Source organism: Symphodus melops (assembly GCF_947650265.1).
Source record: "Symphodus melops genome assembly, chromosome: 6".
Classification (NCBI taxonomy): domain Eukaryota; kingdom Metazoa; phylum Chordata; class Actinopteri; order Labriformes; family Labridae; genus Symphodus; species Symphodus melops.
In genome coordinates, this window is record NC_136696.1 from 11,143,395 (window position 1) to 11,155,632 (window position 12,238).

General features: G+C 42.9%; 1 protein-coding gene across 4 annotated transcripts in view; it reads right to left on the bottom strand.

Annotated features, from left to right (window-relative positions):
* dusp8a (dual specificity phosphatase 8a) overlaps nt 1-11,258 on the bottom strand; it is a 42,074-nt gene extending 30,816 nt beyond the window's left edge. The window contains exons 1-2 of one of the 4 annotated variants that reach the window (XM_079347103.1): nt 10,831-11,258; nt 4,155-4,556 (exon numbers count right to left, since the gene is read on the bottom strand). In XM_079347103.1, the coding sequence (XP_079203229.1) occupies nt 4,155-4,391 (237 nt within the window). In that variant the 5' untranslated portion in view covers nt 4,392-4,556; nt 10,831-11,258. Of the gene's footprint in view, nt 1-4,154; nt 4,557-6,935; nt 7,151-10,370; nt 10,505-10,530; nt 10,802-10,830 lie in introns of those variants that run through there. The other 3 variants (XM_079347104.1, XM_079347106.1, XM_079347105.1) reach the window with 3 other exon arrangements.
* Nucleotides 11,259-12,238: the final 980 nt, after the last annotated feature.

Genomic DNA, 12,238 nt, shown 5'->3' on the forward strand with positions numbered 1-12,238 from the left:
CTACACGTCCAATACACAGCACCCAACAACAACAACAACTATGGAGCTACTGCTCATTTACAGGACCAATGTGAAGCTGCAGTACAACACGAGAAAGATATCTGTGAATGGAGGTAATTACAGACGCAGGAACAGTGGAAGGAAGTAACTGCTCATCAGCTGTCAGAGAAACAGTACAACTCTATTCAAACCATCAATCATCTTTGTCAATCTTCTGATACGGTTTTTAAAATGCATTTCACCGTAAAGAATAAAAGAACAGAAACAACCAGCCGCAAAGACAAAAAAAGTATTAATTTAATCCAATCCAATCCAACTTTATTTAATTAAGCACTTTAAAACAACCACAGCTGACCAAAGTGCTGTACAATAAATTAATTCAACATAAATAAAAGAGCAGTAAATCATCAATATCAATACACGTTTGGCCTTTTTCTGACTGGATAAATGGCTGAGCTGGCTTTTTCACCCCTTTGCGGTTTATTGTTGAAGCAACAGATCCATCCTCAACTAACGCTTACTTTCTACATGCCCTTTACTAATCCCATACACATTCTTTATTTCACCCCAATCAAAATCTGTTTATCATGACCATTGAATTCATTATTATCACATGGAGAAATCAGAAGAGCCACGTTTAAAGGACACAGGTAAAAAGAAGAAGTGGTTAATAAACTTTCCCCATGAACAGAGAATATTGTCAATAAAAACAATTTAAAAAAAAACAGATCCACTTCATGACATGAGAGTGTGCTGATTTCTACGATTTTTGAGTTCACATCAAAGTTTCCACATTGACGGCAAATTTGTGGCTGACTCTGTGTCAAAGAAACGACGTCAAGGATTGGAAACAAGTCCCACTAACAGTCTGTATGATAGACGTCGGTATCTAGGCTGCTGAATTTCCTTCATCAGAGGACTGGTCTCCATCCAGGAAGCGAAATGGCACTTCCCTGGTTGTGAAAACCTCTGGTCCATCTGTCAGCCCCGGCCGACCGGCTGTCCCGGCCCCGGCAGCGAGGATTAGTCGGGTTTAAGCCAAGAAACCAGCCGCCTGCCCTCCAGCCAGTCAGAAAAGGAGACATGAGGAAGCCCTGTTCCCAAATAAGCCTGTGCCATCTCTCTCCCAGCAGAGGTCCACCACCACCTAACCTACTGTATCCAGCTCCACCTGACCCGCATTAAGACAGAGGGCAAAAATAAAGAGCAAAGGATGGAATGGGATGTGAAAGGAAGAAGAAAGAGCACACCATTTTGATTGCTGCTGTGTTGGTCATGGATGTTCATTCAGCCTGGTTAACTGAAGCGTTGGGCGCTATGAAAGACTCTGAGTGCAAAGCCTTGGGGGATGTAGGCTATTAGTGCTCAATGGGATATGAGGCGGGAGACAACCCGGGAGGAGGCGAAGCAAGGCAGCCCATCCATGAATACCCTCAGTGCTGCTCTCCCGCTTCCTGCATTCACTTCCCCAACAAAGAGCCACAATGGTGTCCTTTTCTGTCTTGGTTGGCCGAGGCGGCTCCTGGTGATGCTAAGAGCCATGTGGGGGGTAGAGAGAGTGTGTGCGTGTGTGTTTGTGTGCATGGGGATTGGGGATGCGGGGGTTAGTTGGGAGCCGGCTTTAACACCACACAGCTCGTCAGCACGTGCCCAGCCCGCGGCCTGCCAGTGGCCGCACAAAAGGGATGATGTCATGCTTAGCCAATAACAAAGGAGTCTGGGTCTGTCAGGCCCTCCTCTCTCACACGGCTAGTTTCAGCTTTACCCAGCCTAGCATTAATCGCAAGCCTTATCCTCTTTACTGGGGGTGGGGAATGGATAGTAAGAAACCAGCCATCGGGCAGAGGAAGAGGAGAGGAAAAGGAATAAATGAAGAAGGAATGGATGCATGGTTGGAAGCTGCAGGCTTTAGTTGACAGAAGAGAGCGCCGTCAGGAGATAGAAAGTGAGAGGAATCAGGAGGAAACACGGCTTTGTGGGGGGCCACAGTGTGAGACCTGCCAACCTTAGGACCCCACACAGAGATAGAGCCAATAGACCCACCATTAAAAAAACATTTAAAAAAAAAAACTCAGGCTGGATGCACAGACAAAAAAGACTTTGGAAGAACCAACCAAAGACTTCACATCCCTCATCTCCAGTTTTTTCCGCCTCTCCATCCTTTAAGTTGAGCCTTTTTCTTTCTAGAGACGGCAATAGTAGCTCGTGCATCATCATCGCAGCCACAGATCAAACCATTATCCGAGCAGAACTGGATCTTTGGATCACGATGAGATCCAGGAGCTCCTGTGTGGCCTTCAGACCGGCAGAATGCACTAAAACAAGAGGTGTTACACAAGATCCTTCTCCAGTTAATAGCCATTAATTTTGAGTGAGAAGAAAAGAAAAGCATGCGGGTTGACTGCCAGAAGCCTTTGCAGTAAAGCTGGATTTGAACTAATTGGTGTAACGGAGAGTCAGTGAGTAAAAGCAGAAGCATAGAGACTTTTATACAGATGTTATTAGCTGAACTGAAGGTCGTTTGAATGGGGGAATGTAAAAAGAAAAACACAGTTCTCCTTCATTTACTGTCTGACCATAAGGAAAGTGTCAAACACCTACAAGATGTAATGATCCAACAGGAGCCGCAAAGCAATAATGTATAATTATCTCTAATGTGGTGTGCTGGGAGTGTTTTTGCTAATTAAAGTTGCGTAGCTCTGTATAAAAGGAAAGTATAGTCTAAGTTTGTTCTCTCTTACTCAAAGTCTGACAGTATAAATGGGCCATGCAATGTAGGCAGGTAATAAAGTGCATCATAACGTGAAGGTTGAACAGACTTTCACGCTCCCGGTTACAAGGAAGTTAAAGAAGAACTACGAAAAAAACAACAGCACTTTATGGACTACCATTCAAATGTGTCACACCTACAAAAAAAATCCAATCCTGTTACATTTCATGGGCCGATGTGAAACAGCGCTTTAGTGGGCGTACCATGGTTCAAAGCTAATTTAAGGGCCTAAAAATAGCATTCGGAGAAAGAGTGCAACCAGGAAAAAGAATTCCATGTGTCATATCCACCGCTTTGTTATTATGTCTCTGTGAGGTGATGCATGCACAGGCTTTAGTACATTACATGAGAGCACAAAACAACTCCCACACATAAAACACACATCCACCCCCCCTCCTCTGCTTAGGTTTCCCCTCTCAGGGTTCCTACAGTTTCACACAGTGACTAAAAATACAGGAGTCAGCATGCCACTGGTGGACGGGCCATGGAAAAAAGGCTGTCATATTCGCAAGAGAAGTCATGGAAAAAGTGTGGATCCAATTTCAGGGACGCTGATAAGCAACAAACATACAGTATGTCCGCCTGCCCGCCAAAATTAGCACCCACTGAGGTGCTGCAGGCTGGGGCTAAAGAACTGAGGAGGGCGATCTAGATCCAGATCGGTCAGGCTGTTGGGAGTGCTCAGGGACACTGATGTCGATGTTTGAAGCAAAAAGGGCCATGCTCAAGTACACTTCAGCAGGCCTTGAGACCTTGATTTTGAGGGAGATTTTAGCTCCAACTTGCATCACCTCGAATCCTCATGAGAAAGAATTGAGCCCCACGTTCATTTTCACACAGGCACTGTTGGTAAACAATATTTTGGAGCACATCCTGAGCTTCCATGCATTTAAACAAAGACGTAGTGTAAATGCACTTTTTTAACATGAATCTATATTTGCATTCAGCTTACATCTAAATATAACGCGTCACAATAAAATCTTAAAATTAAGAAATACTATTTAGCGTTCCATATACTTTGAAATGAAGCTATCAGTTGATGCTATTTCATAATGAATAGACAAAACATCATAAAAAAAACGTCAAGCATGAAAGAAACATTTTTAGGATCATTCTGGGAGACGAGTGTGTTCACACTGTCGATAAAAGGCCTTAACTAGAAGCCACTTTGCTTATCTTAGCAGAAAACTTGACTAAACAGAGTGTATTTTTTTTTACTGTTTTGACTATGAAGCGGATCATTGAGATAGAAGGAATCTAGTCAACGAAGTAGAAGCATGCCATTCTTTGAACACTTGAATGAATTCTAAAAGCTTAAACAAAGTGTCTCCTATCACTCCCACCACTCAAAAGAATTAATCACCCCTGCTGAGACCTCACTCACCTTCACTTTGCCATTGGGTTGCAGCAGCTCAGTGACCGACACTTTGTCCTGCTGCAGTCGCCTCTTCACCAGCTTGGAGCAGCAAACGTTGACTGCACCTTGCACGTGGGATGCGTTGTAATCAGAAAACGTCCTGCTGTCGATCACCAGCAAACGCCCCGTCCCTCTCTGAATCAGGCTGGCCAGGCGCTTGATGTCCATGGTGCTCCGCTTGGTTGGCCCCTTCTCACCTGCCATGATGTTGCAGAGACGGACCGGTCAAAGACGTGAGGTAGATTCGGGTGGAGTGTTTAGGAAGAGGGGGAAGCTGCGAGAGGTAAAGGTGAGGGAGTAGATGGGGAGGAAGGTGAGGTCAGTGGAGTCGGGCTGTCACCGGAGCAGACGCTGAGAGATTCATGGTGCCTGAAAAAACAGACAAAGACAGAAAAAAAAAAAAAAACAACAATTAAAGTCAAATGCATTTTTAATTAAAGTCATAAATGCATCTCCCTTTATAAGTCTGAGACACAAATGATTGGACGTCCTGAGTAAGATCACCTCTTGGCCTCAAGCTTTACTCAACTCAAGCAAAGGCAAATAAAAAAAAAAAAAGACCATTTAATCCCTACTGCTGCCGAGCAACAATGACTGATCATTTCCCAATATTATCCAAACAATAGTCAGGTGCACAGTGTATTTTTATGCATCTGTATCATCTTTTATTGGCCGGCTTTGAGCACCTTCAAAGTTATAAATAGTCACAATGCTACCCATGAATATAAAAGTTATTTAAAGGCTTAAAAGCCAACCGACTGATCCATCAGGATTTATCACGCCTGAGATCTCAAGCAATGTCACACATCCAAATAAAAGCCAAAGACTTTAGCGCGACATGCACCACAATATAAAATGTGTGTCTGTGTCTGTGTGTGTCTGTGTTAAGTGTGTGTGAAGGTTGGTGGTTGTTGATGGAGGGTCTCTTGTGGGGTAGCTCATGAAACAGGAAACTGAGGGCGTGAGATAAATTAAGCTGGGGGAATTCAGAGAGCAGGTCTGGACACAGGCAAACAGCCTGTGTGACATCCTGTGTGTGTGTAGGTGTGTGTGTGTGTGTGTGTGTGTGTGTGTGTGTGTGTGTGTGTGTGTGTGTGAGAGAGAGAGAGCCATCCATAAACTTGATGAACTGCCTCCTGTCTATCACAACTAATCACTCTGATCTCCTCCATGCTCACGTTCAAAACCACAGTCTGTACATTCCACGTGAGACACACACACACCCCCACACACACACACAGACACATACATCCATGTGTCCAATCATTTATCAGTGTAAGATCAATAACTGGCCATATGAGTGGGAGAAAAGATGTGCTAGTTCTACATCTGACCGTTACATAAAACCACACATCCAGCCTGTTTGGGTTGAGGAGCAGTTCTCTGTCCATCCAGGTGTCATGCGACAAGTGAGAAGGTCAGAATTTAAATGCAGCCGTGTTGTTTTATTCATCTACAGGCACGCGGCGTCATGAAAAATAGATGGACCGCCTCTCATTTACCCCAAACACTAAATGAAGGTATAAAAGCTTGGTTGAAAAGGGAGAGTAAAGGACTGACAAAGAGCAAAGAAGAGACACACACATACAAATGAAAAAGTTTAATGGGCAAAAAAGGAGAGAGGTTAATGGGGAAAAACAGTTTATTAATTAATATACGGTAGGCTACCAGAAACTGTAGCAGGCTCATTCAAACACGAGTGAGAAAGTGGGAAAACAGAGAGAGGAGTCATGGAGTTCAACAGTGTCCCAAGGGATGACCAGGTGGCTTTGTTCTGCAGCGTTTTCACCTCTGCTCCCTCACACCACTGGAGCTGATGGAGAGCGAGGGAGGGGGAAGGAATGAGGAGTGAGGAGTGAGGAGGGGAGAGGTTATGAAGTAAAGGATCTTAACAGCACAGCAACTCATCCAGCTCAAGGTAAGGGAGCAGAAAATCCTGGGGAAAGGAGCCTGGAGGAAAGAGACTGCTTAAAAAGAAGGAAGAGGCTAGAAAAACTGAAATTGTTAACTTGCAGATATTAGCTCTAAACAAAGACCTGGATGATGGAGCATAACTCATCCTGTCAAATTTGACTAATGAATACATAAAAGTAAAAGTCATGCATCTTTTTTTATACTATGTGCCATCTTGCCTACAGGCCAAGCCTGAACACACACACACACACACACACACACACACACACACACACACACACACACACACACACACACACACACACACACACACACACACACACACACACACACACGCACACACGCTGTTGCTGCCTGGCAACCTTCCTGATGCAAGAGCAGCAGTGCAGGAACATAGAGCATCCTCTACATATAGGCAGCACCTCCCTGTACTGTAAACACTACCTGCTGCTGTATCAGTGGGTGTGCAGACACAAGGGACGCATCATGGTCAAATCAAATGTACAATTTAGACATAAGGTAGTGCACACAGAACTGTGCACAAACATAACGCAGCTCAGAAAGCCACACTGACAGATGCACAGTATCCAGCTGATTGAATTTAAAGAAATCTGTCTTTATCATCTGAAAGACAGATAGAGAATTTCTAAAGGACAGGATTGTTAAGTAGCATGCAGCAACGCAACAACGTATATGTTAACTGACATCGTGACATTTCCCCTTTTCAGCCACTCTGCTGAAATACTGAATAGCGTAGCTGCATCACTGCCGCCCCTTCCCACAAACGGCTCCCCGCCACATGATGACCTGCCCCCATCACCTGTTATAACATACCTTATTTGGTGCCGAGCCCTCTGAGCTATAGCAGCTATCAACACAGATTCCAGGCTGTGTGAATGTGACTTTCTCTTTTCCTGTTTCCTTGCTGCCGAGCACAACATCCGACGCTACAGTCGAATGGCGACCGCTCTCCCACCAGCCCAGCTACACTCACTTTTTCACACTGAATCCCTCCGTCGTCCTCTATCACTCTCTTTCTTGCTCTTGTGCAGTGAACGAGGACGGGGAGGGGGGGGAGGAGTGTGCAGGTTTACATGTGTGGCGTTGGTGAGAGGGAGACACTGGGTGCTCTGCAATCTTGGGTACTTTGCAAGACATTCATCCTACGGCAACATCACTCGCAGTGGCTCATGATTGTGTGGACAAGAGGAGGGATGACGAGAGTGGATAACAAGAGAAGGTCTTTCATTAAAGGAAATAAGATGTCAAGAAATATTGAAATAGGGAAGAGATAAAAGATTTGTTGTGTTTATTCAGCATCACAACCACAACCCTGACCTTATAAACGCAAATCCATCTTTCTTCCTCCATCTTGCACCCAGCCGGGAACAATAGGGAGCATAAACAAACACACTGCTTCGACTAAAATAGGTGGCAGCCAGGAGCTCGCTGTGAGGCTGAGGCTGCACAGAGCAAAACAAGCAGAGGAGAGAAAGCGAGGAGACAGAGGCAGCGTGTGCAGGCCCGGAGCAGATTCTGTTGTTGCCATAGAAACAGCCCGGTTGGGGTGAGCAGGGGGCACAGGGAGGGTGATGGTGATGGGATGCTACTCTTGATGACGCTGGATCAGGATACGAGAGTTGAGAGAACTTAAACTGACAGCGCTACATCACATAAACTTCATAGATTCTCTAAATCCAAGCAGTAACATTACATTGAGTTTATTAGGCTTCTTTTCAATGACAAAATATGAGGTTTTACAGAAACACGTTTTTTTTGTCCCTGTTGTATGGTCTGGACCACTCCACTCTATCTGACACAGCTCAGTCAGCAGAGCTTTGTTAATTTCCACAAACGTAGTCAAAGCATGTTGACGAACAAGGCTGAGCACCTTCTTAATGCTACAGTACTACAGTGACACTGTCACTTCCATCTGAAGGTAGAAGAACCAGATCAACTGGTCGACCATGAAAGAGCTTCTTCGAATTTGAGCATCTTAATTAAACTGGAGTTCCTCTGAAATAATCAGACTTCAAACTGTGTGCATCATTAAAAGCATAAGCATTTAGAGAGAGCTTATTAAATGTGAAATATGAATATAGATCAATGAAAAGACAGCAATAAATACAGATAAAACAAGACTATCATTTTTCAAGTACATAGAATAGATGTACTATTTGGAACGCTTTAAAACGTGGACAAATTCAAGTCACCTGCCGAAACCTTTTAAAATCATTTAAAAATAAATAAATAGCAGCAGCAGTCAAAACTCCCTCACGTTAGCTCCTCAAAGCTCCTGCAGCCTCTTAAAGATTTTCAGCCATGTTAAAAAAAAAACCTAAAAAAAAACCCAAAACAGCTTTTTTTTTTAAATCTACAGAGAAAAGAGGAAATCCCAGTTTCACAGCACCAAAGTTCATTCCAACTAATCATCAACAGACTTTACTGTCACTCTCTTTACAGCAGATAACAGAGACTGATAACAACAAATATTTCTTTAGGTCACTAAGACAACAAAGAGGAAGTAGCTCCATCTTGATACAGCACAATGAATAATCCATTGCAGGAATATCAGTGCGATGGCATGAGCTAAGCATGACTGCTCAACTCTATAAAGTCATATCAGACGTGAGGGAGAGAGACAAACACAAAGAGAGCAACTGGAGGGCAACCAGCACTGATGTAATACCATCCAGGTCATTCATTTACTCCCTGAGTAACGTCACCTGTGGCCAGAGCCCTGACTGCACTGATAAAAAGCTGTTCTCTACTTCATACAAAGACAGGCCTGCCTTGTTTGTTTAGACCACACACAATGACATCATCAGTTGTCTCTTGGCCTTTACTCTGAGCCTCAGGAGCGATCATGCACTGAAAGTGTGCATGCATGTGTGTTCACATGCCGTCTCTTAGAATTGTTTGCGTGGTGGTACTTTACATGCCATCGCAACAATTAGCTCAGGCCAACACAACCAACGCCAGGCTAATGCAATTCATAGAAAATAATTCTTATCAAAAGTAACAGATCCTATTTGGATTCAAAATGTTGCTGGGTTAATGACTAATAAATAACCAATGAAATTAGAATACATCAAATCTATATTTGCACTGTTTTTGTAAGTCCAGCTGATGCCACAACAAAGTCGAACTTGTCTCTCTAAAATTAAGAAAATTGAAGAAACATTTCTTTAGTTACATAATTTCTTTGGCAAAAGACTATTGATGCCCTAAACTCAGAGTAGAAATATCTGTCTCAATGTATATTTGAAATCAATGATTGTTCTGCCATGTTATAATCGTCCTGTTTGGTCAGACTTACAATGCAATATATTCAGTTTATGATCAAATCCCCATGTATTGTAGTTATTGGGTGTTTTGCATTTTAATAAGAGGGGATAATCAAATGTGAAAAACTGCATTCATGTTCTGTCAATAAACTAAAGTTAGTTTCAGCTTTATTGCACAGTCTTCACTTTAAGTTACATTCTGACAACTAGGGGTCGTATGTGTCGTTTTACTGCTTCTCTAGTACAATAATAACACACCAGTGTGCAATCTATCCACACTGAACCGATCTTAAATACATCAAATAAATACTTTATGTGGATGCTAACATGAGGTTGATAAGCAGCATCTGGATGTAAACAGAAGGCTAAATGCGTTAATCACAAACATAGTCAGTAGAGTGAAAAGCCTGGGTTTAGCACAGAAATGGAAAACATTAAAATTATTCAAAGATACAGAGAACATGAATTTAAAAAATGTGTGTCTGGTTATTGGCTCTGGTGCAGCAGAGCATCACCGTACTGTAAACAACATAACCAGGTCTAAAACCTTCTGATGCCCTTTAATCAATAACCTCCCTGTTGGCTGCTGCAAATTGCGGGGTCGAATAACAAAGTGGGGCTACCCCGGACTCTACCACAACAATAATCACGACATGGATACTGTGGCAAAGAATACCAACGATACCAGAAATAAAATAGGCTATACCCCATGTGGCCTATTAACAGAATTTGAATTACAATGCAGAAAGCGTTTATGAAGATGTTAGAAAAACATAAAGAGATGCGGCGCACGAGGAAATAAATAGGACACTGTGTCGTCTTTGATAACGTTCATAACAATGATGAGGGTGTGCTGTCGTTCCGCACTATAATAAACCGACCTACATTTAAAATGAAGACGGAAACAAAAAATGCATACAGTGCTATTGCTTTTAAATAGTCACCATCATAAGCATAATTAAATGCAATGGTTATGGCTTACAGTTTGAGTGCAAAACCTGCCCTGTTTTGTTGTGACGCGTGGATATGTCCGCATGCGAAAATAAACCACTCCAATGATCGTACAGGCTGCTATGATGATCAAATGCTGCACGCAGTCCGCAAAATAATGAGAAAACACGAGAAAGATAGACTGAACCCACCTGGACCGGACGAAAATGAAACATCAGATAGTTGTCGAAATAACACAATCGATAACTTCAAGAGACGGGTTTAATTTCCATTATTAAACTGACGTGCACACAGGGAGGAGGGGAGGTGAGCGCGCGCTGACAGACTCGCTGCAGCAGTGGGGGGTCACGAGCGCAGATAGCAAGCAGCCGCTGCTAACCTAAAGCTAGCTCTATGGGTAGTAGCAACGCACTTGTTAGATTATTTCTTTTACAAACACACATACACACTCACACACACACACACACACACACACACACACTCACACTCACCTCTCGCTCCGCGCGACTCCTGTCTGTCATTCAACTGTTTGTCCTCCATGTGTGTGGGGACAGCCGCGGTGTCTTCATGGGGCTGACCCGTGTTTACCTGTCTGTGTGTCCGGACAGCTGACAGAGGGTGACAGCGCCAGGAACAACTCAGACATTAAAGCGTGGTGATAGCCTGTATACTCGCTCCTTCAGCCGGTTATCAGGCTGGGATACGTGGTTGGCTCGTAAGGGGGGGGGATTAACTTTGCTAGGGTAGGTTTAGGCTAAACCAGGTAGTGCGTGAGTGTGTTTAGGAGGGAGGGGGGTTAGTAACAGTAGGTGCACTTTAGCACTGTCTTGAACTAAACCGATGAGGTCATGGTTCAGCAGGGAGAACAGAAAAAAAATTGCGAGGTTGACGTCACCTTCAACCAATCAGTGCAGGCGGCTCAGGGAATGAGTGACGTCGGAGGTCTGATTCATGGATTAAAGGGACAGTTCGTCTATTTAAAGGAGACACGCTTATGAATGGTGCAGTTACACATTTTCCATAGCCACTAACCAGTGTAATACAATTAGGTTATAAAAATGAAGAAACAGGTTACAAGAAAAAAAGGTTCATCAAATAAATCGAGATATTGCACTTAATCTTTTATCATTTTTAAGCAACATAAAATTACAATGCTACTCTATAAATAACCCTATTTGTTTTTGGGTTTTTTATTGACAAAAATGATATTTGAATCCAAATGAGTTTACCACAAACATGCAAAAAACAGCAGTCACGTGGACATACTTTTTTTTTAAACAATTGATGTCATAAAGAGTAAAAGGACAGTTGCATTACATTTAAGGAAGAATCTATCTCTTCATTGCTGATAAAAGATAAAGCCGTGGAGTTGGCTGACAAGCTGACCTTTGAGCTTCACGTGGTTGAGTAAAAATCCTCAGTGCATGTTCTTTTATCAAGTTTTACTTTTCATAATACTTATGAAACATTTTTCATTCTTCTTTTTTTGTATCTCCTTTGACTTACTGTAGGTTTGCACAGGCCACGTTGCCTTAAAAGCTATAGCAGACTCAGGTATATGTCAAGGTGTTAGTAAAATTGTAGGATCTTGAGAGGGCCTGTTGTTCCTGGCTAATCCTTGTCACTGTACAAAGAGTTCATGGTGCCATCCTCTGGCTGCAGATACATTTCGAAAAGAAGCAGGACAAATATAGCCTACTTTTAAAACCTGTTGTTAACCTCTTGTAGAAGTTAGTCCTACAAATAACGTATCATGCTAACATTACATTTCGTAATATTCATTGTGTGCCTTTTATTTATTTGGTCACTGCTGGCCATACGGAAAAAATGCTCCTTAGGGATAAAAATGATATATTTGACCATCACTGTTTTTTTCTTTACACACATTACCAACATATG